This window comes from Phoenix dactylifera, unplaced genomic scaffold (assembly GCF_009389715.1).
Source record: "Phoenix dactylifera cultivar Barhee BC4 unplaced genomic scaffold, palm_55x_up_171113_PBpolish2nd_filt_p 000153F, whole genome shotgun sequence".
NCBI classification, from domain to species: Eukaryota; Viridiplantae; Streptophyta; class Magnoliopsida; order Arecales; family Arecaceae; genus Phoenix; species Phoenix dactylifera.
The window spans coordinates 516,490-544,422 of NW_024067702.1; the positions used below are offsets into that span (position 1 = coordinate 516,490).

At 37.3% G+C, this 27,933-nt stretch overlaps 1 protein-coding gene and 1 pseudogene across 2 annotated transcripts; one reads left to right on the forward strand and one right to left on the reverse strand.

Annotated features, from left to right (window-relative positions):
- Nucleotides 1-8,147: 8,147 nt before the first annotated feature.
- LOC103718728 (probable bifunctional riboflavin biosynthesis protein RIBA 1, chloroplastic) lies at nucleotides 8,148-19,042 on the forward strand. 2 transcript variants are annotated; one of them, XM_008807671.4, is made up of 8 exons: nucleotides 8,148-8,290; nucleotides 8,522-8,648; nucleotides 10,132-10,510; nucleotides 10,602-10,823; nucleotides 11,588-11,913; nucleotides 15,287-15,416; nucleotides 15,671-15,967; nucleotides 18,430-19,042. In XM_008807671.4, exons 2-8 carry the CDS (start codon nucleotides 8,596-8,598, stop codon nucleotides 18,679-18,681), a joined length of 1,659 nt encoding a protein of 552 aa, XP_008805893.1. In that variant the 5' UTR covers nucleotides 8,148-8,290; nucleotides 8,522-8,595; the 3' UTR covers nucleotides 18,682-19,042. The 2 variants fall into 2 exon arrangements, with proteins under 2 accessions (XP_008805893.1, XP_008805895.1); XM_008807673.4 differs by having other exon boundaries at nucleotides 10,141-10,510.
- Nucleotides 18,849-27,706, reverse strand: LOC103718739 (annotated as a pseudogene).
- Between the last annotated feature and the right edge of the window lie 227 nt (nucleotides 27,707-27,933).

A 27,933-nucleotide genomic window follows, 5' to 3' on the forward strand; every position in this document is an offset into this window, starting at 1 on the left:
CTCTCCTGGTGCGAGGTCGATAGCAAATTCGATCTCTCAATCTGGGGGTAATCCCGGTAATTCCTCCGGAAAGACATCCGGATATTCTCTGACTACTGGAATGTCTTCCAGTTTGATCTCTTTCTGAGTATCCGTTACACAGGCCAGATAGGCCATACACCCCTTTTTCAGAGCCTTTCCAGCTTTCAAAGCGGAAATGAAGTGCAGTGTGGGAGCACCCTGAAGGGGTATGTCGCCCTGAAAGAAAAATTCTTGCTCCCCAGGTATCCGAAATACCACCCTTTTATGGTAACAATCAATGTGGGCGTGATACTGTGACATCCAGTCCATGCCCAAGATAATATCAAAGTCTTGCATGTCAAGCTGTAGAAGATTTGTCTCTAATTCTTTTTCCCCTATCTGAATTATGCAATCTCTATATTTAGTGTCAACAATTACGGTTTTCTGAAGGGGTGTAGCAACATGCCATGGTTCCACTAATTTCTCAGATGTGCTATGTAATCGTCTGGAAAAGCTAACTGACACGAAAGAATGCGTAGCACCAGAATCAAATAGAATGAGGGCAGGGGCCGAGTTGACTGGAAGTGTACCTGTCACCACCTGATCGCTAGCACTGGCATCCTGATGGGTCAGTGCAAAAACCCGAGGGTTACCCCTCGACCTCTGGTCCTCCGGTGCAGTATGCCTGGGATCATCCCTTTTTCGGCTAGGGCAGTCACGGGCGATGTGTCCTGTCTGCCCACAAGAGTAACAACCCCCGGTCTTCTTCAAGCAGGTACCATTGTGGTTTCCGCCACAGGTGGGGCAGCCTCTGCTCTGTCTCTTCTTGGGCACAGACCTCTTGCTGCCTCTGGACCCACTGCTCCGTGCTCCAGACGACCGAGTCCTCTTCAGGTCCTCCCTCTCTCTCCCGGACCGTATCAGGTCAGCCTCAACCTTCAAGGCTCGGTCCAGTACATCCTTGTAGCTTGAGAACAGATGGGAGGATATTCGGGACCGAATCTCGTACCTCAACCCCTGCTCGAACCTGTTTACCTTACTTCTCTCCTCCTCCATGAATTGGGGGCAGAATCGTCCCAGTTCGTTGAATTTATTGGCGTACTCCAGAACGGACATCTGGTCGGTCTGGGTCAGCGTCAAGAATTCATTCTGCTTCGCCTGGTGGACTGAGTTCGGAAAATATTGGTTGTAAAACAGCCTCTTGAAGTCCCTCCAGGTGAGTCCGTCAACGGCATAAGCCGTCTCCATGGCCGTCCACCAGTACTCGGCATTTCCTGTCAGCATAGAGGTCGCCAGTCGGACTGTCACCTCATCAGAAAAATGGAGGGCTCAGAACATCTTCTCCATCTCCCGGATCCATGCCTCTGCCGCCATGGGGTCAGGCCCACCCTCAAAGGTTGGGGGGTTCAGTCGGCGGAACCTCTCGTAGCAGGAGTCTGCCGATGGCATAGCGGCCAGCTGCATCATCTGTTGCTGTTGCGGCACTTGTGCCATAAGCTGATATACTCCGGCTAGGCCTGCCTGACCTGCTGCAGACCGTGGAGTATCCGAGAGAACTGACTGCTCACTGGGCTCCGGGGAGGGTGGTCTCCTGTCGTCGTCCATGTCTTTCAAATGATCGCCTAGCAGTCAAAATTTTTAAAGTGAGATTATGATAAACTAGCATATTATAACATTTTCCATGACGGTGACATTCTTAACTACCCTTTTCCTCAGGCATTTTATGGTTATTCTATTGTTTAACCTAAGGCTCTGATACCACAAGATGTCACGCTCCGGACCCGGATCTGTGACACGGCCGTGCTATTGTCGACTATCGCCCACAGTAGCACGCAGCCTCATACAGAGGTAACAGGTAGCCAAAAGGATTCAAACTTTCATATATTAAAATATTTACAATACAACCTTGAAGATCGATACCAAAATACAGAACTTCTATGCTATTCAAATGTACAAAAGTATATAAGCTTCTCCAAAAATAACGAGGCTCTACAAAATAAAAATATATCTGATGGCGATCACTGGTGAGGATCTGAAAGAAAACGAAGCATAAACAGACGTGAGCTACACGGCTCAGTAAGTAATCCTGCATAATCCTACCGGATCAACTAGTAGGCTAAACATGTATATCAGGGTTTGAGAAGCTGACATGCATATTTATCTAATAATCATCATGGCATAATATGTATGCAAATTAAGCAAAGCAGTAGTGCAGGTCACAAAAATTTTCATAAAATATGCATATGAAACCGTGCCCCGGCATGCCGTGGTCCATTCTCTCGGATGCTACTGCGAAGTCAGTCTCGGCCACTGGCGGGGCCAGCTCAGTTATTATTCAGCCACTGGCGGGACAGGCTCAGTTACTATTCAGCCACTAGCGGGGCAGGCTCAGTTACTATTCAGCCACTGGCGGGGCAGGCTCAGTCATTCTCAGTAGCATCTTTGAGCCCATTATAGTGCCTCTTGGCTAGATAGTATTTCGTTATACTAACTTGCTTGCATGATTAAAATATCAGCATAATCATGGTGCATACATGGCCATAGTTTATTAGATCAGGCAAGTTACTTATCCATCATAACATATCATGCATGAATAACACTTTAAAAACTTAACAAACATAGTACTCATATGATCCATAATAAGATTAAAATAGATTACTTATTTTTCATAACATAACATTCATGAGGTATGTACTTGAATAACACTTAGACAAAATATTAGTATCATGACATGATCCAACGTCAGATTAGAACAGGTTACTTACAATAAGTAGGATTTCAAGTTCCCTGGGGTTCGGGACGACGGGTCTTTGATTCCTAAAATCACATTGCAAGACCCACATTATCCTCTAATCATAAATTTCGTTCATCCTACCATGGACTTGTTTGTATCCTAACCAAGGATTTAGCCCAGTTCAATTCACCCATCTTGAAGCCTTTGGGTTTAATTAAAGTAGATTTGGTTCTACAAGGCCTAATTGGGCCTTTAAAGAAAGGGTTGGGTCGGATGTTAGGTCACCTTTTTTTTTTCTAGCCAATTTGGCCTTCTGCCAATATAATTGGGCTTAAATTGGGCCTGATCTATATTCAATTGGGTCTGCTGGATCTAATCCAACTTAATTGGGTTCAAATTTGACCCAATTTGCTTGATTTGGTTCATTCAGGCTTGGTCGGGTTCAGACCCAACATCAATTAGGCTTAATTGATCCGTTTAATTCAATTGGGCTTGGATCAACCCTACATTGGGCTCACCCAAACCGATTGAATCATTTGGGCCTAACGGGTTTCGGATCTGGACTTGGATCCGACCCGCTAGCCCGTTAAGGCCCTCCTCTCTCTTTTTTTTTTCTTCTTCCAGGAGCTTCCAGAGGCTTCGGCCTCTCCCTCCCGTTCACCCCTCTCCCTCTTCGTCTCCCCGCTTTCCTACGAAACCCTTCCCCGGCCTCCTCCGCCTCCGGTCCCCTTCTTCTTCTTCCCTCGCCGCTTTCCGGTTCTTCCCCTCCTCTCGCAGATGACCGGGGAGGCGAGGCTCCCGATCCTCCGGCCGGAGTGGTGCTCCCCTTTCGGGTGGCGGCGGTGGAAGGCCGGCTCTTTCCCCCTTCTTCGAAGTGATGCCGGAGGAGAGGAGAAAAGCCGGGAGGTGGGATCGAGGCCGATCTTCCTCCTGGGTCTTCACCGACTCCGACCACGGCTAGGTAAGGCCGTGGCCCGAGGTAAGTATTATATATATATATATATATATATATATATTGTCTTTCTTCTTCTTCTTCTGTTTCCCTCTTCCCCCCTTTTCCCCCTTTTCTTTGTGGAAATCGCGCCACCACCTCTCGGCCGGCGGAGAGGTGGGGCTCGGCTGAGGCTGGCGGCCTAGGGGCCGCGTCTGTCGCCGGTACGGCCAGACTCGGTGGCCCCTTGGCTGCCCCTCAGCCCTAGGGCGGCGGCAGCCGCGGCTGTCAACCACAGGCCGAGTCCGGCTGGGCTCGGCCCGAGTGGCGTTGGGCTCGGCTTGGGCCGTTCTCAGGCCGGCCCGCAGCCTGTGGGCCCGGCTCGGAGTCCTCCTCTTATTTCTCCCATGCCGGTCTTCTTTGTACCGGTCTCCTCTGTGTCGGTCTCCTCCCCTCTGCTTCATGGGTGAAGCAAAGGGGAGAACACCCCATAGAGGGGTTTCTCTCCCCCCATTTTTCCTACCTAAATCCTACTTACAGGGCCCTTACCTTGATTCGGTTGACTGGAGTTGGGCAGTATCTCTTCTCGGCAAACTCCCTCCTTCCTCTCCTAGGGCTGCAGGGTCCCTTCCGCCTCCAGCTCCAAGGCTTGGCTCTCTGGTGCAGTAGATCCAGAGGGTTAGAGGTTTAGGGAGGGTACATCCAATCCGGGGTTAGCAAATCTTAGGGGTTTTAAATATAGGGCTTATGACTTGACCCCAAAGGAGCGGTGGCGTTCTCTCCTTCCTCACTGCTCCGGGAGCCACCAGCTGCCCCTCCTCCTCAGGCCAGCTCACAGCTCAGTTGCCGAGGGGGAGGAGGTGGCGGGCTCCTGTTTTGCATGCCTGTGGGGGTTTCTCCGTTGGCCATCTGGTGGTCCTGTCCTTTCAGCCCTCAGGCGGGAGATCATTGCAATCTTGGGCCAGTGTGGCCTGCTAACCCCTCCCTGGCCCAATACTATTCAACTGGGCCCTACAGTATTGGGCCCGGTCTGTATTGGGCCCGGACATTACAGTACTAGAGTTGGCTCATGAATTTCTGGGGTTGACTAGCCAATATAGTAATTTTGTTGGCTCTCTTTCTTTTCTCTATGGTCATTCTGGAGTCAACTCGTCTTCGTTTGGGGTCGACTCGTGTTAAGCTAGAGTTAGTTCGAGTACTTCATAGGTCAACTCGTCAATGCAATAAATTTCTTAGCTTTCTATCTGTCCTCAAGACTATTCTAGGGTCGACTCGCAGTCTGTTAGAGTCGACTCGTGAAGATACTACAGTTAATGACAGTGTACTAAGGTCGACTCATTGTAGGCTTGGGGTCGACTCTTGAGGTAGCTTAGGATGAAATTTTCTATACTTGTATGTGAGCTTCCCAAAAATATTTTCATAGCCTTTTGAAGTTTGCTTCTTGACGTGAAGCTTCAAATGGATGATCTTCTTTTGAGAGTAGTTGAAGATTTTCTTCTTCTTTGCTTTTTGAAATTTTATCACTTAAACTCAAAGTAAATGGATTAGTTAACTTTTAACTCAACTGTTTTGCATCATCAAAATCAACCTTTTAGGTTCAACAATATTCAAATAGAATATATGAACACGAATAAGAAGACTGGTCAAGGAACTCCAAGAAATTTTATATTTGCAAAGAGGGGTTTTAAGGGATGGGCCAACAAGATGGTCAAGTTAAGAATAACCATGTAGAAACAAGAAGCATCTATTATGCATGTTTATTATACTTAAACAAGGATAGTGGTAAATATTGTGTTTATAGCTTTGAAGTCAAACATAACTATCCTCATCATATTCCATCTTGTGTTTAAATGATGCCACCATGCAAGATTTTTGAAGCTCAAGCCTTTGATATTGAATTAGCAAAGAACGCTAGCTTAGGGTTGAAAGGTTTACAAGAACTTTACATGAACTAAAGGATAGGCATGTTAGTAAAAAGGGAAAATTTGATTCTACTAAATAAGATCATAACAATATCCTCCACATAAAACGTTAGTAAATAATAAAATATGGTAAATCAAGCAGCCTATTAAAGTATTTCCAAACCCAAAGACTACAAAAGCAAATTTTATTGCGTAGTCCAACTAGTTGCTAAAGAAAAAATAACCAACATATTGTGGAGGTTGCAAGGATGATAATTGGTTTTATAGTCAATTTGGTGATGTTGTTTCATTTGATAACACATCTCAAACCAATAAAAAGTTTTGATATTTTGCATCTTTTGTAAGTCCCATACTCACAAGAAAACATTTATATTTAGGACAACACTTTTATCCACCAAATTGCTGAACTCTTTTAATGGTTGTTCGAGACATTCCTTTAAGTAATACTGAAAAAGAAACTAAAAATACTTTCTTTTTTTTAGATTAAAATCTAAAACTATTGTCATAGATTAAGATGCTGCTATGGCAAAAGCAATCACCTTAGCGATCCTAGAAACATACCATTAAAATATGGGCTGACATATGAAACAAAATGCATTGAAGCATTTAAAATATTTATTTTGAGGTGATTATGATTTTACAAAAAATTCAAGACTTGCATCTACGAGTGTGAGAAAAAGATTCTGAAGTGCTTGAGATGCTATGCTTAAAAACATGATATTTTTATAAGTACAGCTAGTTGCAAAAGTTTTTTGAATTGAAATAAAAATGGACAAGAGGATATGTCAAGTAAAGCTTTTTCAATCAGAGTGTTTTCCCTTGGTAATGGGGATAAGGAAAAAATCTAATAGGCTACCTGGATAAATGTGTTGGCACACCACCGATTAGTCACCAGAAAGGATAGAGGCTTGACGAGTGATTATGAAATGATATGGGTTCTACCATCTTGATCCTTTAAGGACTTTCATTACCAAGATGCTATAGATGGAGGATAGAATGATAGTGAAAATTAATAAAAAGAGAATAAAACAAATGGATAGGTGTCATTCTTCAATTTTATGATGCTTATTCATGTCCTCCCTTAACTGCTGGGATAGGTGTCATTCTTCAACTTTGGCTCTTGTCCTTGCTAATTAGTGCCACATGGGCCACTACTTGCATGATAGTTATCATTTCCATCTATTCAAGATTACCAGCATCACATTTCCGTTAATTATTAGAAAACCTAAATGGTACGATATCATTAGCTAATGATGTTCCATCTCCTCTTATTTTTTGCAAATGAAGCTTTTGATCTACACAACATATAACAAAAGTTTTTTCTTTGTCAACATTACCGGGGGAAACAACAAAATTTACAGTAAATCACTTCATGCAACCCAGCATATGCATTTGAATTTCGATGTTTTGAAATTAATAAAGGCAACAGAGGGATACCTTGATAGCTTTCTTATATATATATATATATATATATATATATATATATATATATATATATATATATATATATATATATATCATCCACTATTATATCTTCAGTAAGGAAAATGCTGGTCATACTCCAATACCACCCTTAATCACAGTACATGACTTAGACTCCAGTGTAAAGTGAGAGCTTGAAAAAATAAAAATAGTGAAAAAGATATATACAAAGTTATAAACAATGTCAGAATCATTTGTAACTATGGGTACATGTTAAGGTACACTAAAATGTGACAAGTGCAATGCACGTATTATTTTGTTTTCAGTTAAAAATTAAAATTCTATAAATAAATAATGAACAAATGCTAAAAATCAATTCTTTAAATTTGTTTAATTTTATTTTTATAAATATATATGTATAAATAAATAATAAATTAATGCTTGAATGGTTTGAATTTTTGATCTTGTGGTTAAAATGAAAAATATAGGAGGAGGAGAGGAAACACGCGAGATAAGAAAAAGCAGGAATTTTAGAAATGCATTTGAATTTTTAGCATATATATATATATATATATATATAAACAGATTACATGGTAGTATAGACATAGCACTATTTTATTACTAAATATAAAATATATCTCACCACAATGATATCGCTATCTTATCCCCATTAGCATCCATCATTAACGAGGTTGCCTGTATTGACCACGTGTTTTGTTTTTCCCATTTATCCTAGTCGGCCAGGCGCAAACGGGTCAAACCCTTTTGGCCAATGCTCGAATTGTTCACACCCATTTTGCACCCAATCATTAACCCCAACCTGGGCACCCGCCGCAGCAGCCCCCGTTGACGCCAAAAATACGCCAAAATCTAACGCAATAATCTTTTGCCACGTCATCAACGACCTCACGGACGGTCCGGATCAAAGAGTTAGCTTACGTGGCAAGGATCTGAGTGTTTTTTGTAACATTTTCTATGGGACTATTCGCATGGGATTCTTGTCTGGAATGTTCGGGGATCGGGGCTCCAATACTCTATCCGTCCGCGACGGAGACCGGACCACAGGCGCGATCGCACGTGCCTCGCACGTGACGAGAGCGTGGACGACCTTGCTTCCTCCCACCTTCCCCCATCTCTCTAAATGCGATTACTATAAATAAAGAAAACCCCCGGCCTTCTCCCCTCGCGCTCGCCATCTCTCCTCCTCTCTCGGTTTTTTGGAGCCCTCGGCCGCCGATCGTCGCCGCCTTCTGCGCCGACACGCGGTGGTGCGGCCTCTTGGTACCGTTTCTCCGTTCCCTTCTTCCTTTGAATTGGTACTCTTTACTGGTGGTTGATGAGGAGGTTGGAAATGAAGGATTAGGGTTTGAGTCCTTGGCCTCCTCGATTTTTAGGCTCAATATCATATATTCATCCTATTGAATAGATCTTGTTCTGGGTGTAGGGGATTTGTGGAATTTCGCGAGTTTTTTGGCATACTTTAAGGCTAAAATGTTGGATTTTTATTTTCAGTGAAAGGTCGTTGCAAGCAAGCGCAGCTGAATTGGAAGAGAGAAAAGAAGGATTGGGGGATTGGTTAGTGAGTAATGGGTTCTGTTGGTGCTGCTTCTTCTTCTGTTGTTGGCCTCTATTGCCCTCAGTAAGTTCTCAATATTTATCGTTTCTTTATGTTCTCTGTCTACTGATGGTGGTATTCGCGTTTATTTTTGTGATTCCTAGGAATTAACAAGAGGGTGAAGTAGATATTTTCCCCCACCCTTTTCTTTGCGCTGATATAGATGTTTTAGCATTTCAGTAAGCAGAAAAATTTTGGAAAAAGAATGTATGCAGACTTAATCTTGACATAAAATCCCATATATTGTGATATTTGGCCCTCCCTAAAATTTTGGCAAATTTTAAGAGACCATATTGGGAAACAAGTCATAAACGAACCCTGACAAGTTTTGGATTTCTATCTGTCCCACATTCTGGTTGTCAATCTGTCTCTCGCACGCATCTGCATAAAATCAAACTCGACTCTCTCTCTTTACATTCAAACTTTAAGGTAATCCATGTATTATCTTTTATTATAGTAGAATCTTTAAGAAAATGGATTTGTTCTAATAATAGCCGAATGCTGCAAAAAGGAGCATCTTTTTTACTATATAATCTTAGAAAATTCATAAGTGATTGCTTTCTAATCTAAAACATGTAAAACTTTCCACACACAAGAAAAAAACATATTATATGTGTTATATGAAGGTTAGTACCTTCTTCATTTCCTCTTTTCATTTCTTAAAGTAATTTATTTTTTATTTTAGGAAGTTTACATAAGTTGATTCTTGATGCAAATATTATTTATTATCAAAATATTTTTTTTTAATATCATGATCATGTATTATCTTCAAACTTTCAATTAACATTGTTGAATAGATTTTTCAAAACATAATGGAAGATGATATTCTACATTTTGAGCAGAGCTACATATCTAACAAAACATATGTAGTTGCTTATTAATAAAATTTGATATACTAAAAAATTATTGTCCTTATATTGCCACCCCCCTCCCCCCAAGGGGAGACTCCTCGCTCTGCTCCTGCTTGTGACGAAACTTTGCAGGTTTTACAGTGTAGTGTTCCAATTTTATTTTTCCAGAAAAAGATGAAGCCTGAAGACCATAAATAAGAATTTGAAAACTGAGTTTGTGGAAAAAACTGTCCATCTGTTTACGGTAATGCTCTTGGTTCATTCTTTTGCGAAATCATCAGTGCGACCATAGGATTTCTTATGCTAGTTGCTTTGTTGCTTGCATGCGAAGCATTGGCCCAAAATTTTCCATGACTTTCTTACCAATGTTGGTCTCTGATGTGAGTTGTGGTGTGTTGATGTGAGGCCGAGGACTAGTTCTGGAAATAAAAAAAAATCTCATTTTGTGGAATGAATTTTAAAACTGCAAAGAAGTTTTGATCATCTAATGCCTAATCTTGGATTCCGGTTTCAAATGTATACATTGATAAATTATTTGTAATGGAGAGTTGGAGACTGCTCTTATTGTTCAACATGAGTTTGTAAGTGTTAGTTTTAAGTTAGCCAGTTATTTTCCTGTTTGATGCTTTTCTGGTAACTAAATGCATTTTTTCTAGTGCATGTAGCAACTTCAAGAAGTTCAGAAGGTTGCAATATAATCTATTTGCAACGTGCAAGAAGACTTCGAATTCTACATCAATCAGTTTAAAGAAAGCTTCATGTTTTGGTCTGAATGGAGATGCTGGTTTTGATACTCTGCCACTATCTAGTAATGGAGACATCCTAATGGGACAAAATACTTCAATTGGTGGGCAGGACCATCCATCGGTCAATACCGTGCTTCAAGCAGATGCTGTAAAACATGGAACAATTTCTGCAGATATGCCTCCTACAATGGATGACTTTTCTGTTGATGGTAACGAACTTGATTTAGACTGCCCTACAGAAGGTTTCTCTTCTATTCCAGAGGCAATTGAGGACATCCGTCAAGGCAAGGTTTGTCATTTTTAATCACATCAATTTTGCTTTGGATACTAATATTTGTCTTTTTTCCTTCAGTTCATTGCTGATGTGGTTGAATTTGCAGTTTGTGATTGTTGTAGACGATGAAGACAGAGAAAATGAGGGAGATCTTATAATGGCTGCATCTTTGGTAACACCAGAGGCTACAGCTTTTATAGTCAGGCATGGGACTGGAATTGTGTGTGTCAGCATGAAAGAAGAAGACCTTGAGAAATTACAGCTTCCTCTGATGGTAACAAACAAAGAAAATGAGGAGAAGCTTTGCACGGCATTCACTGTTTCAGTGGTACGTTCTCTGTTTTCATTGATGAGATGAATGGATGATTCTTGTAATTAAAAAAATTAACCTCAACGCAGAGAATAAGGGAAGGTGGCTAGATATTCCAGCAAGAAAGTAAAAATATTTTGTTATAGATGTCCCTTCTTTCAAGATTCCTTGCAACCCTCTGTAGTTTTAATATTTTAATTATGTTTATTCTAAAAATTGAAGGAAGTTAGGTAGATGCTATTGACTTAAAAATTCTGTTGCTTTATAACATTATAGTGTAGTGGTAGGCTTGAAGGAATGTTAATTGCCCTTTGTTCTTGTATATGCTTTTTATTCTAACAAAAACTAATTCATAGCATGAAAATCTTTGTATTATTGGCCTGCACTTACGATTCTATCATGTTTTACGAAAGTGTCTTTGCTTTCCACTTTTTTCCACTCTAACCATTATGTTATGTTAGATAATTACTACTAATGTTCTATCTTCTAAGCAATTGTAATTGTGCTGAATTGACTGGGGATCTGGATATCCAATGTGTATTTTTGTTATTTGAATTTGCAAATGATATTTAATTTTAATTGCCATATTCTCTTAATATACAGAAGATCTATAACTTTTTAGGTAACTAGAGTCTAGGTTTGGGTAAATTAGAGGTCCAATTGCTTAAATTGGTTGCTTATTTTGTTGTGCCTTGACTAATTGATATGAACACATCTTGTGTATTTCTTCCTTGATAATTCCCCAGTTATTGGATCTAACAGCTTACAAGTTTTTTCCTTAGGATGCTAAAGAGGGTACGACAACCGGAGTTTCTGCTAAAGATAGGGCAAAGACAATATTGGCTCTTGCATCTCCTACTTCAAAGCCTGGAGACTTCAACCGCCCTGGTCATATTTTTCCTCTAAAGTACAGGGAGGGTGGTGTTCTAAAGAGAGCTGGACATACAGAAGCATCTGTCGATCTCGCTATGCTGGCTGGTTTACCTCCTGTTGCAGTTCTGTGTGAAATTGTTGATAATGACGATGGTTCCATGGCTAGGTTACCAAAGCTTCGTGAATTTGCAAGGAGGGAGAATCTGAAGATAATTTCAATTGCAGATTTAATTAGGTACATTATTTGCTAATTATTTGGAATTGCTGAGTTTACTATAAACTTCTTATTTTATCTGCTGATAGATAAAGTCATCTCTACCACTGAGGGTGCTGTAGTCTGCTGCTCATCATAAATAACATAAATGTTATCCTTTCATGTTTTTAGATGGTTGTCTGTTTTGATATTGGAACGTCATTATGATCCAGAGATTACTATTCCTCTTAGAAAATGATGAAGGTTTAACATTTACCATTCACTTGGAGTTCAATACATCACCAGCCATAACCATAATGAACAGTTGAATTCTTGAATTCTTATTCACTCACCGATTAAAGTAAGAGCTATTTTTGTGTAGTGCAAGTTCTTCTAAATCCTTTTATCATTGCTTCCATCAATAATAGCTCAGATCTTCCTTCTTGTTAATTCATCAACACAAACTTAACTCTTTGTTGCAGATGGCCATGCACTTCTTTGAATGACATTGCATCACTTTGTTCACTATTGGCAACTACTGTACTCTTTTAATATTATATATACCCTCCTAGTCTTACCACAGAGTTGTCTCAAATTCTCAGTTTTGCCATCTTTGTCTCGTTGACTTGGGTGCTTTATGTTGTCCTGTACTGTTGCATTATATATTGTCGTTTTATCAAATTTGGTTTGATTGCCAAGGCATGTCTCAGTTATGTGACACCTTGGAAATACCAGGGCACCTCATCCATGAGTAAGGCCCCATTTGGGGGAGCTTTTGGAGGGCCAAAAAGTACTTTCTGGCCCTCCAAAAGCACTTTTGGATGAAAAATAATGTTTGGTAAAAATTTTGAAAAGCTGTTTTAGCTTTTTGAGAAAGCTGAAAACAGCTTTTTGAGAGAAGCTCCATTTGGAGCTTTCCAAAAAAGTTTTTTTGAACTTTGTCAGAAAGCTATTTTTTTAACCAAAATACCCATAATAAAATATAACAATTAGCCATTTTTATAAATCTAAAAATCTGCTAGAGCCCTAATAAAGAATCCTAGTCGTGGATCAGACTCTCTTCCATGCAAGAAAAGGTATTATTGTTTCCTATTATTATTTTATATCTTTATTATTGTATTATACTATAAATATAATATTATATTACATTATATCATAATACATTAATATGTTATATTAAATAATTTAATATTATGTTAAATTAATGTACGCTAATAATTATAATATTTTATACCTTTATTATTGTATTAAACTATAAATATAATATTATATTACATTATAGCATAATACATTAATATGTTATGTTAAATAATTTAATATTATATAAAATTATTATGGTATAGTATACAATATTATATTACTATATTATAATAATATTATATTACATTACAGTAATATTATACTATATCATATATTTATATATTAATATATGTTATATTTTATTATGCTCTGTTGTATAATACTATGCAATGTCCTTTATGGTAATTTTATCATACAAAAGTACCTTTTCAGTTTGTTTACCAAAATATGTTAAAGTGCCATAACACTTTAGAAATGTATTTACCAAACAACAAACATTTTTTTATAAAAACTCTACTTCAGAAAGCTTTACTTCCAACAGCTCTACTTCTAAAAGTTCTACTGCCAACACCTCCCCCAAACAGGACCTAAGATTTCTCTTTTAAAGAAAAATTGACTAGATTAGCAAGTATGATAAATAATATTGAAAGTACTAAATAGAAGGTACTATCTAACCTTATTACAGAAAAATGCTGAAAGGATTACGTGAAGAATAACTTTACATAATCCTTACTAAGCCTTGCCATGTTTGTATTTCAGATAAAAATAACATATGAACAGGTAAAAGATAGGAAGCAAGCAATATAAGTAAATGATTAAAATATAATAGGAGGAAATGCTCATAAACTAGCTTATTGTTTTGGATGAAACAAATGAATTTTGATTTTTGGCAATTTTGACAGTTTCGGTAGTTTCAGCTGTTTCAGCCAAGTAGGACAAAGAATATAAACAATAGCAGAAAAAGAGAATGTAGTATAAAAGGACAAAAGAGACAAATCAACAAAATGGGCATCATCGTAAAGTACACTGTATTTTAAGACCTTTAAATATGTCTTTTTGGTGGTTTCATGTCAAAATGACGTATGTATAAGACACATACAAGCGTGTATGGAATTTGTTTTCATGTAAATTAGTTAGTAATCTTGTTTCATTTTATGTTAGAGTGTCATAACTTATCATTTTATTCATACAATTAAATAGAAAACCGAATATTTATAATGTTCAAACCAAGGTTTAAAGCCTCATCCACAATGCCCCTATTGGTTAGGGAATGGGTTGTTATGGTATGGGAATGGTACCATACTGACACTTGGGATGCATTGGCATTCCATGCATACTTGGATGCCAATTAATTTTTTTTTCCTTTGTTTTGATATTCTCTCTCTTTTTTTTGTTTTTCTTCCTTTTTCCTTGTTGTCTCCTTTCTCTTTTCTTCCTCTTTCCATTCAAGCACCAACAGCCGAAAAAAGGAAAGGATAAAATCGAAGAGAGGGTGGGGGCCTGGGTGCTTTTTCTGTGCATCCTGATTGGTAATGGTCCATACCAGCAAGTGGTAGTCCTGATTTCACTTGTTTCCAATTAATACCACAATCAAGACAGCCTGGTTGAAATGAATTGTGGTGCTGGATGCATCCCATGGTACTACAAAATTTTTTCTGAGACCAATATTAGCAATAGTTCTAAATATTCACAAAAGTTAGAACATGTTTTGGATTCAGAAGGAATAAAGAAATGACAAAAGGTTAATATAAATTGTGTTATGTGTCTAATATGTTTGGCCAGTAAGAAAATTGCAGCAAAAACTCTGGAACCAACTGTAGTTTTGATTTTTTTGACCAAAACTGAAAAGTTCTGATTTTTGTTCAAGTCTGGGTAGAAACTTTGGACTGTCAGAGGGGAGGATGAAAGTTAATGAAAGTTATTTTCTTTCCTTTGGTAAAAGTAAATTCGAGCTTATTTATTTAATGATAATATATTCTGTAGATCCACCTTGGGTATAGTTTTGATGTTCACATGGCTATCTGTGAACAGTCTGCCTCACATTCTTAGAGATCGTGGACCCAAGGGGACAAAAAAGGTTTACCATTCATGCTTCAGCATATTCCGAATTGTTCCTGAGCATTATTTTTATGAACTCAATTCTGTTATCATTCTCCTCTTTGGAGTAAGATGTCTTTCAAACCTGAGGTGTGGAGATTTAGTCAACTTGTCAGTCTGACTGCGACGCTATAATATGTGGATATTACTATCCTGGAACATGACACATTCTTGAATTTTCCTTTTAATCTTTTGCCTTTTGCCATTAAACAAGTGCTGACATTAACTAATATGGCAGATATAGAAGAAAAAGAGACAAGTTGGTGGAACGTGCTTCTGTTGCACGTTTGCCCCTAAAGTGGGGTTCTGTTCGGGCCTACTGTTACAGATCATTGCTTGATGGGATGGAGCATATTGCTATGGTTAAAGTAAGTATCCTAGTAGAGAAGAAATACTCAAAATTACATATTATCCATGTTTCCTTTCCTGAGCATATCCGATCATTGATCACTAAAAGTAGATGCTAGAATAGGCTCTGAAAGCAAATTTATCTTTTAGGGGTGATTTAATTATATTAAGTCATTATCTCTCATCTATTAGATGCTTATTTAAAGCTGCCATTTTTAATTCCCATATTTTATTTTGAGTATTTACATTTTTTTTTTGTTCATAATATTAACAGGGTGATATTGGAGATGGTCAAGATATCCTAGTGAGGGTGCATTCTGAATGCCTTACAGGGGACATATTTGGATCAGCTAGATGTGATTGTGGTAATCAGCTGGCCCTGGCCATGGAAATGATTGAAAAGGCTGGGAGGGGTGTATTAGTTTATCTTCGTGGACATGAAGGAAGGGGTATTGGCTTGGGTCACAAGCTTCGTGCATACAATTTACAGGATGATGGGCGTGATACTGTCGAAGCTAATGAGGAATTAGGATTGCCCGCAGATTCACGTGAATATGGTATTGGTGCCCAGGTAAGATGATAATTACTAAGCTTTTTGAGTGTGAAAATAACTTAGGTCTTGACAATTATTTGTAGGAAAATATGTACAAATAGCTTATTTTCTGCCTTGAAATTATTCGATTCCATATCAGCCTTTTCCTTTTAAATTCTACTTAATTCTTTCCATTAAATTCATTTCTTCTGTCATTTATTCTATACATCTTTATCAAGATCCACAAAACCAATATCGGGAACTGTATCGTTATGTTATCAGTTCGATATGGTATGGGCCCCATTTGGGGGAGCTTTTGGAGGGTTAAAAAGCACTTTCTGGCCCTCCAAAAAATACTTTTGGATGAAAAAAGGTGTTTGGTAAAAATTTCGAAAAGCTGTTTAAGCTTTTTCAGAAAGCTAAATACAGCTTTTTGGGAGAAGTTCCATTTTGGAGCTTTTCAAAAAAACTGTTTTGAGCTTTGTCGGAAAGCTGTTTTTTTGACCAAAATATCCATAATAAAATATAACAATTACATACTTTATTCCTTTATAAGCCTAAAAATTTGCTGGAGCCCTAATAAAGAACTATAGCCATGGATCAGACTCCCTTCCGTGCAAGAAAAAGGTATTTTTGTTTTCTATTATTATTTTATACCTTTATTATTGTATTATACTATAAATATTATATTATATTACATTCTATCATAATGCATTAATATGTTATGTTAAATAATTTAATATTATGTTATATTATGAAAAATTAATTTACACTAATAATTATAATATTTTATACCTTTATTATTGTATTATACTATAAATATAATATTATATTACATTCTATCATAATACATTAATATGTTATGTTAAATAATTTAATATTATGTTATATTATGAAAAATTAATGTACGCTAATAATTATAATATTTTGTACCTTTATTATTGTATTATACTATAAATATAATATTATATTACATTATATCATAATACATTGATATGTTATGTTAAATAATTTAATTTTATATTAAATTATTATGCTATAGTATCAATGTTATATTATTATATTATAATAATATTATATTACATTATAGTAATATTATACTATATCACATACTTATATATTAATATATGTTATATTTTATTATACTTTGTTGTATAATACTATGCAATATCCTTTATGGTAATTTCGTCATACAAAAGTACTTTCTCAGTTTATTTACCAAACACATGTTAAAGTGCCACAACACTTTAGAAATGTAGTTACCAAACAGCAAACAACTTTTTATAAAAGCTCTACTTCTAATAGCTCTACTTCCAAAAGTTTTACTGCCAACAGCTCCCCAAACAGGGCCATAGTCAGTATGATATGCACCCGGTATTGACACGGGCTTCCAACATTTTTTCCCCACTCCTAAGTATGGTGCCGCCCAAAACCAAGTGATATGGCTCATATGCCCAATGAACCTCAGTATCGTCCTGGTACCCTACTGGTACACTACAATATGGTTGGTGTGGGTCAATACGGCTCAATATGACAAATCTTGATCTTTATAGTTTCATTTGTTTGGTAAATAATTTAATTGAAATTATCATACCGTCGTTTAGGTTGTTGTTGTTTCATCTCTTTAGTAAACCATTCATTTGTTCTTGTCATATCTTCCTGCAAATTTGGAAAAAAGTACCTAAATAAATTGGATGATGGTTTGTTGTGTGAGTATGTTAGAGTGGATGTGCTCCTTCCTACTTTGGGATGTGTTCAGAAGTTGATGTGTCGTGATAAATAGTTTGCTAACTCTGCTATTATCGAGCAATACTGCTTGTTTATTTCTGCTTCATGCCCACATCATTAAGTTGTAACAAATATCTTGTCTGGAGGAGTTATACCTGGATTGCTCACTACTCTTAGTGCTTGCATGGTGCCAAGCAGATGCCAAGTATTCATAATTTGGAAATTTCAAATTTTTCATGACCTATTCCCAACCATGTAGGGAACTCAGGAATGTAGCAGGTCCCAATTCCTGTCCTTTTAACATTATTGGTAAACCTATATTTCACTGAAAAGGAATTTCTTTTCTTCTGATTTTTCTTTTCCTCCTGCTTATTTGTCTTTCTTCTACTTTATCATCTGGATGTCCTCCCTCCATGTCTGTAACTGTTGCATCTCCAACTTTTATTTCTTCTATTGCCTACAAAAGTTTTCGTGACTTTCTTCCTTACCACATCAAAATTCATTATCATATTAAGTATCAGCAGGATTTTATTTTTTTTCCAATGTCGTTCAGAAGCAATTATTTGAATTGGGTTATATGGTTTAAGTTTTCCATGCTGGAGATTGATTTGATGTCTCGGGTCATCGCTGATTATCTCATTAATACCATCAGTGTTCTGATTATTTGACTTACTAATATATGTATCAGTTTTTATGGTGGTACATTTACCATGCATGATTTTTCCCCAAAGCTGTTAGTTTAGATTTTCTGAAATGAATTCTTTTTTTCACAGATACTGCGTGATCTAGGTGTTCGAACAATGAAGCTGATGACAAACAACCCTGCAAAGTATACTGGGCTTAAAGGATATGGTTTGAGCGTGGCTGGCCGGGTTCCCTTGTTAACTCCAATAACCAAGGATAATCGAAGATACTTGGAGACAAAGAGGGTTAAAATGGGCCATATCTATGGTTCTGAATTCAATGGTCACCTCGCCGGCTGGGTTGACAGCACTGGTAGCAACGGACAACATCCAGCCTCATAAATTGGATTGGTTGGAACTGAAGTCAATGCTGAATCTATTGTCGAATAAGATATACTTTTGAGTGAAAAGACTTGAAGGAATTTTTTCCCGTCCCATTGCATTTGTTTGGTTTTGGACTTGCCGATGTTGATCCGAAATTTGATGCGGACAGCTAATGCAGTAATGTATTTTTGGATGCAACTTATTTTGACATGCGTTTGTCTGCAGTCAAGTTGTAGGTTGGTCACAGTCAAGTTATTCTTTTCACCAAAGCAAGTTGGTCAAACACACATTACCATTGGTTTAACAATTTCTTGTGACTTCATCATATACAACAAGACTTACCGGACAGTTCCAAATAAAATATGTTCTTTCTCCTCTCCTTTTTGTTGTATATGGTAAACATTTGTTTGTCTAATTTTACCTCTCTCTCTCTCTCACACACACACACACACACACACACACACACACACACACACACACACCTTGCTCTGCGATATTGCATAGGCTCTGTGTGCTGTCAACTACAGGGATAAATGCTGGGCACAACGTGGGAAGAAAGCATAGCTTTACAACATCATTTATCTTTCATCAACAAGAAATTAGCTTGCTAAGAAATCGATGATGACCTTCTTTTGAAGCAAAATTTGGTTGGATTTCAGCTCCAAGTCCTTCAGATACCTGGCAGAGCCTCTCTGCTAGTAACATTTTCATTCTTTCTTTTCTCCCTTTCCAAGCATCTTCTTCCAAGTCTGGACAATCTCTCCTGCAAATTTATGCATGGTCAAGGGGTAACACCTCCATTCTAGCCAGGCGCATCCGAGTGTAAAGTTTGCTCTTTGCTTCATGGTAAGCAGCAATATGACATGGGGAAGAATTGGGACGTACATATACTTTTATTTGGATGTAGTGCCTTCCAATATGTGCACTCCCATGAACAAGCGTGAGCATGCATGCGTGGATGCACCCACACGTGTCCATGCACATATGTAAGTGTCTATCTAAGTAGAGAGCTATATGTACCCTCAATCTACTTCCAATGGGTCCTTTCGTACAAGCAGCAAAGCTTGAAGGTAATATTGACTCTAGTATTTTAGCACTTCTGTCCAAGCCTAGCTATGTTGGCCAACCAATCTGCTGTACAATTTCTTATGCTGTGGATGTTTAACAACTGCCTTCTTAAACCTCTAGGTGTCATGACAAGAACTTCAAAGATATGTTAGGTTACATCTTTACATGACTTCACACTTTATATGTCTAGAAGAAGAAGTTTTTGCCATGACGCAAACTTTATGTCAGGAAGAAGTTTTTATGTCTAGAAGAAGAAGAGCAAGTCGAATACGAACTTAAGCATGCTTCACTATTGTCAATGTGTTTTGAGCAACCGAGCCCGGAGGTCACCCATGCTTCTTCAGATTATAGGTGGTTACCTTTTCGAACATGATACTGCCTTTTGTCACAGCATATGCATATCAAAATAAACTATAACTGCATATAGTACTCTCTCTAATATGATAGCAAACACGATTAGCAGACTAAACAATATGGTTTTTCATAACAAGAAAAAAAATAAAACTCCAAATTCTAAAAGCATGTAGATATGATTACCTATAGCTCTGTAGGAACTTTTAATCTTGAGTTTAAAATTTTTAGAGCTGAAGAGGGAAAAAAAATGAGTACCTAGCCAGCTTTATAACTGCAAAAACGTATATGGTTAAGCTATCTATTTCTAGGACAACTTGATGTCTTCTCGGTTCTCAACCATAAATTTGCACCTGGGATACCTTAATCTCATCCTTCAGCTGAAGGCAAGTTCAGCCATGCAAGAAGACTGCAAGCATTCAAAAGCACCAAAACTTGTGATGGAAAGAAACAAAACTTGAGAGCTAGACATGCAATAAAACTAGTTTTATTCTCAAACAGTTCTTTGCTTTGACAAAAATAGAATCAAGAGAACTGAAGGAACAAGAACCTGGACTAGCTGATAAACAAGAGAACTGAAGCAAAAAGAACCTTGATGTATTTCCTACTGTGGAGGCATGTTAGGAACAAAATATATGCTACCATCTACATTTTCATGAAGAATCTTGCTTTCAGAACTCATCTGGAATGGATTGATGATTGCTAAGCTGTAAAAAACAAGCGTAAAACGTTGGTATTGCACTTGCACCTAATTTTGGGATGATGTGAGGGGAGCACAGAAGACAGAGATGTCAACACCAGCAACCTCCATGGCATTGCAAACCCAATTAGGGACATCACCGTTGGGGAACTGTTACAAATTATCAACATCAATCGTCTAAACCTGACCAGGAATAAAAGGATAAATAAAAAAAAAGAATCATGAAGTTCGGCATTATGCTTAAATTTTGATGGAGACATGACTCATGAGGAATATAAATATGTTTCAAGATCCTCAAGAATGATGAAAATATTTGATGAGGTGAAATATTGGCCGAGTTTCCTCACAATACAAACTGATCTCTCTCTCTCTCTCTCTCTATATATATATATGTGTGTGTGTGTGTGTGTGTGTATGCATGCATGTGCATGCGTGCGAATATAAATATGTTTCAAGATCCTCAAGAATGATGGAAATATTTGATAAGGTGAAATATGGGCTGAGTTTCCTCACAATACTAACTGATCTCTCTATATATATGTGTGTGTGCGCATGCGTGCGCATGCATGTGCATATGTGTGCATCCCTCAAATATTGACAGGTGGAGGTCCCTGCTAAGCTGTAATTAAAGAATATTAGAAGCTAAAGTTTCTGATCTCTGAAGTCCAGAATAGATGTAACAAGACAAGTTGAGACTTTACCCTCATCTTGTATGACAAATTATGATATGACAGAAGTTGGGAATCCATAGCATCTTTTGTGACAAGGCAATGTATGTAAGCTCGAGAGTAACTTTTACAAACCTGCAGAGATGATTATATGATATAAATAGCCAATGATAAGAAAAGCCAACATGCTATTTCTAACAGGCGAGATTAGAAGGCTTACCATGCATGAACATGTCGGATTGATAGGACGTTCATCACTGGCCATCAATTTGTGTTTCAGCTTCAGAGCTCCCTGAATGGGAGACAATAAAATTCATTATCATGAGGAAACAACCATAGCCCCCTCATAAGATTAAGGCATAAATAGGCTGCAGCTAGACTCAAAAAATCCCTGATAGAACTTGAAAGACATATATCGGAAATGAAATAGATAAAAATTTCATTGACATGTAAAAAGTGTAACTTGTACTTTTAACTTCTAAGACCAATGCTAGAATTAAAGAAGCAGTCACACTTCGCAGTCACAAAGAGCAATATGGCTATTATGAAAACATTTGCATTACCAACAAACTCAAAACTAAGGGGTGAATTGAACTTAGTCTAGAAACCCTATCTCATCAATATGGGGCCAATTGAAAATCAAAATTGAACCTACCAATGTCTGAGAACATATATTCTATGGCTTTCAAAATGATGTCAACCTCTTTAAATGGTTTGAGATTTTGAGTTTTTGTTGAGGTAAATTAATTTGTGTATCATCATTTTGGTAGCCAAGATGATCAAGTTCTAATATGCCAATGATATCTTGCTATTAAATTGCATCTTAATGATAAATGCAAATATGTAAGTAGCTATTTTTAAAACTAACCTTTCTCATCATCTAGACTCTTTCCAAATCTACAGGAATCTTGTTCGGTTGATTCTTGGTTGCATGAGCTTAAACTGCCCATAGAAGTAGGTAACCATTCATTTTAGCCAACTAAGCTTTAAGGATCAATGGTCGGATCAAGGTAAGCGGTACCGGGACCCATGCCGGTCGGCTATCGGCTCGGTACAGGGTGAACTGGATGGTTCACCTTGGTTCAGTAGACCATGATTCAAGTCTTTTGAGATATTGAAAGAGGGGGAGGGGGAAGAGAGAGAGAGAACTGGTTTAAACCGGTGCAAACCGAGCAGTTCACACCAATTCCACTCTAAACCGCCCAGATCATGCTATTTTCCAAAAAACAATGCCGAATCGACGTCAGCTCGGTTTGGTATGGGGTGAACCAGATGCTTCATCCTGATTCGGTAGACCATGGGTAGAATTGCGTGTTTTTAAATGAAGTTACCCAAGCATGAATCCAGGTATCAAACAACACTAGATTGATGTAAGATTGAGAATCAATTGCTAAAGGAGAAGGAGAATGTTCTTGAAAATTAATCCATAAAGGCTTATCTACATTCATGAGACAAGGAAAACCAAAGTGCAAGGTTTATCTGCACATATACGTATGCTAAAATGCATACTCTTCCACCATATGAGGCAAATGGGCAAAATTCTAAAAATAATTGAGCGTTGTGAAAGAAAAAGTAGCAAAAGTAGTTATATAACCTATTTTTCTTTAATTTGCTATTTTTAAATGCTAGAACAAATCTCATGTTTATATCCTTGACCACCAGCAAAATTTAGTGCGTAATTATCTGTATATCACTAAATAAATCTGCCTAAGCACATTAAGTTGAGCAATCATCTCGATACATCAGCAACAAAATCTTACTAGTGCAAAATAGATTGTAGGTAGTTTAAGTCTAAAATTTATAATTAATCATGATCCACAGAATCTAAAATATCTTCTTGTCATCAAAGAAAAAATAAAATATCTAGAAAGCGAAAAATCAAATATGTTAGAACTTTTACCTATTAAATGAGAGGGTCCAGAATGTATAGTAAAATTGAAACCCACATTGTTGATCGTGAAGCAGTGCAATCTTAAAACAAATATAGATCAGTATGCAGTGAGTTTACAGAAATTAAATCAGATCATTTATCTTGTTATTGAAATTGATCCACATTTTGACCACTTGATATTTGCTGCAACGGCTGGTGTTGGCCTAAATCCTACTGGCAGGATTATATTGCAACTTCTCTCTATATATTTATGCACATGTATGTTTATGTTGTATATAGTTTATATGTTTATGGAAAAACACAAATTCTCCAGCCACAGATTTAAGCAAAATGTCATCCGTTTTTTTGGTTTTGAGAGAGTAAAGGAGGGAGACCCACGTGTATTACAATTATCTAGTTCCAATTCTTGGAGATGCACCATCCAAGACTCAAACCCAGAACCTTTAGTTGCTTCACAAAGGGGTGAAACCACTATAGTAAGCCCCAGTGATGGAGGACAGAGAGGGGCTAAAACAATTTAAAGCTAATTCCGGCACAAATCTGATTTAATATTGTTGAGTGAGTGGCTAGAAATTAGCCAAACAACTCATCAACTAATCCTAGTAGGATTAGAACTCCTAAGTGCTCTTAGAGATATGACTTCTAAATTGTATTAGGAGTAAACTCCTAGTCCCAGATTGAAAAGGACTTCTAAAGTCTATAAGTAGGACCTAAGGGTTCAGTCTTTGAGAAAATAACAGAGAAGAGAGAGATAGCTATAATACACAGAGAAGAGAACAGAGAGGATTCCTGGGAGTGGAGTTTGAGTTTTCTTTGGGTGTATTTGGGCTTTGGGTTGTAAGTGATTTCTTACTATCCTATTGTACTCCTTTTTTGTTGTTAGTGGATTTCTTCCTGACGGCCTCGGCAGTGGATGTAGGCTTTCCAAGCCGAACCACTTAAATCTTGGTGTTCTTGTGTGGCGCTTGATTTTCTATTCTGATTATTTTTCTACTTTGAGATCCTAAAATCGTCAATTTCACAATAAATATACCGCAGAAAATCAATCTGCAGTACGAATAGTCTGGTGAAGAAGAAGAATAGCAGCAAAAATGAGAGAGAACTGTAGAAAGTAGAGAAGAAACACTGAAATAAAGTGACGTAATAAGAGAAGAAGTAGAAGAAGAAAGAAATGAAAAAGAGGGATAGAAATAGAGAAATAGAAGAAAGGCCAATACTGACCTAAAGAAATCTTTTTATTCATTCAAAATAAATTATGTACAATGCCTTTTCATTTAACCCTAATGATATAATGTTTTATAGACTTTACATGACTTTCTTCTCAAGCAAGCCAGGACTCTTGATATGAAAAAAATTGATCGCCAAAATCTCTCCTAAAAAAATTTGGAATAGCACATAACCCTATATAGAAAGGCACCTAAAGCAACCCAAAATAAAATCCTAATAATTCTTGACTTATCCAACCCAAAATATACCTAATATATGACTCTTTATGCCAATTTCACTTGAAATAGGACTCTAAAACTAATTCTAAAAATTCCCTAAAACAAAAGTTTCCAAAAATACAGAAGATTGAACTATACTTTTTTTACTCACAATCACCGGCTACATATTTAAGCAAAATGTTATCATTAAAAATGTACAAGAATGCCTAGTACGCCATACCGTATCGAACCAAACGGTACGAGCATACCGTACCATACTGGTTTGGTTCGATTCGGTATGGTATATGGTACAAGAGGCGTACCGATACTCAGTATGCCGAACCAGCCTCCGTACCGAATGAATAGACACAATGACACGGTGGCACCGGTACAAGGCTCGGTACTGAGACAGCATACTATGCCCAATGCTCTATTTTCATTAGCATCAACTTCATGCAGAGGGAAATATGCCATCACTACTCTAAAGTTGTATCAGTAAAAAAACCAACATGTGTCAACCATAGGAAGACTTCTGCCCTATGCTCCTGTATTCAGCAAAGGTAATATAAATCTTTCATTAGTGACTGACAATTTAAAACCATTCCTCAGATGCAAAATTTTTGACTATCAGTTCTGAATTCAAGTGGGTTCACTTGTTAAGTGATACTCATGAAACAAATTTTAATAAAATATACCAAAATCCATTCCTTACTAATCATTTATTCTTATAGGATTTCATTATGATCCTAAATCCTATGAAAGCAAATCATATTTAATGATAAAAGTGTTATACACATGCCTACCTTAGGTGCCAGTGCTGTACCAAAGCGTGCAGTACATGTAGGATGAACACCATCATACATTTCTGCACCTAAAGCACTGCAAACTACAATATCAAATGGATAACCAACAACCTGCAAAATATGTGCATTAAGATGAAGAAGAAAAAATTAGCTGTAATGTAAATAAATAATAAACAGATAAAAATGATGTGTATAGACTATAGAAAGTTCGCAACTCACATAACATGGTTTATCTTCAGGCAATGCAGCAGTGCACTGGGCAACAATATGCTAAAAAGAGTATTTATCTTCACGTCTTGAAAGACCGCCTATAGCATAGCTGTCACAAAAGCAACTTGGACAAATCAGCTCCTTGATTGCCAAAAAACTGTTGTTTGGGAAAAATAAAACATCTAAGAAGGAAAGTTGATAGTGTGAAAGTTTGCATTTTAGTCTTGATAAAATGATAAAAGTATATGAACTGAAATATTTACTTTCATGTTAAATTGGTGGTGATTGTTGTGTAATGGATACAATGATATACTAAGGGAAGCAATGTCCAAGTAGGCTACAGTCCTTAGTCCTTACAAATTGACCTGTATGTGCTGGACACAAAGCTAAAAAGAATAAAAGGATGGAGAAGAGCAGAAGTAAAGATTTCAAAACCCTAAAGAAGTGTTGTCTTCATGGAGACAAGAGTCTCCATGAATAATATGAAGTGGTAGATTACTGTTGTTTATTTTATTTTTTTTTAAAAGAAAAATTCAAATTAGCTTAACTAGTCAAAGTATGACCACAGAAGTTTCTGTACTTTCCACAACCAACACTTAACCTGACACCTGCTCTTCGCTGAACTTTTTTCAAGCATCTTCCATAACTTTGTTGTCCTAGTTATGTAGATAAGACAAGATTTTCCATGCGAGATGACTGTGAAATCAAAAAAGATAGATAATCATGCTATAAAATAGAAAAGAGAAACATCCATAACCACTCGAATCAAAGAAGCAAAAGGCGCTGACAAATGAGACAATGGCATAAATAAGGCACAAGAGATCTGTGGTAGAGTTGTCAAATATAATAGAGATGGACTCATTGTTGGTAGGATGAATCTTTGAAAGTAGCTCTGCCAAAGTATTGACTGTGTGATTGTTGATGATCCAAGTATTGATAGTTATATTTGAGGTTTATGTCTGTTATGACTTGTGAAAATAAGCATTAGAATAAATAAGTAATATTCTGTCTCATAAAAGTAGTGCACCAGGCGCATCCTTCATCTCTGACTAATACCAAGATACTCAACAATAGAGGGTCAATTCCACTTCCCCTCCTTCAGTCAGCAACCAGGAATAGCCCAAATCTCCTAAAGAATAGAAAAAAACATATAAATGAAATATTTATGTTTTCCGCAGCACCGACATGCTGCTGGTGGCCAGCATGGCATGTGCCAAGCCATGTCATGCCATGCCAAAGCTTAAAAAAATAATAAAAGGGAACTTTTGGCTTGGTATTGAGCCTGTGCCTTACCAGCATTGGTTGATACAGGCTGGCATTCCTGGTAGCCAATTCTGATTCAGCGCTGATTGTTTGTATTGGCTTGACATGTGCCAATTGGCATGGACAAACACAGTTGCTTATATGATGTAAGAAACACCAGTAATTCATTGAATCACCAACATAATTTAGTTGTACATGGAAGAACAAGTTATCAACTCCAATCCACTTCTTATGTAAATGATTAACTAGTTCCAATGACAGATTGAATATGAAAATGAAGTCTTAATTGCTAATTTAATAATGCTTGAATCTCCAATGCCATCAGCATATTAAAATATAAAACAGCAAAAATTACTTCTGTCATAACAGTTCAATAAATTTGCTTTAGCATTTCAGAGAAAATTTACCAGCGACTATAACCTACAAGAAATATGAACATAGCAGGTTATCGACATACCCAGGCAAATTGTGTTCAACCAAGCCACTCACACATATATCTCTGGGAAATAAGGAGTTAATCAATCTTAATATTTTTGCTACTAAAATTTTCAATGTTTTCAAGACATGAGGTTCATGACAATAAGTATTCACCTGAGAACTGGATCTAATCCTCCTTGAACAATTCCAAATAAGTTCTGTACATGGGGTTTCTGATGAGCGGCCCTTCAATATATCCAGACAAGCACCAAAGAAACACCATTTTAAAACTAGATGAGAGATTTCTCTTGAATGTTAAAATATCCTTGGCATTTAGCTAATGACAATTTCTTGGTCAAAAAAAGGTTATTGAGAAAATGAATAATTTGGCAAACCATACATGATAATATGCATTGGGCAAATAAAAATTATGTGAAATATAAAATATTTTGAGCTAATGAAATGTAAATTCAAG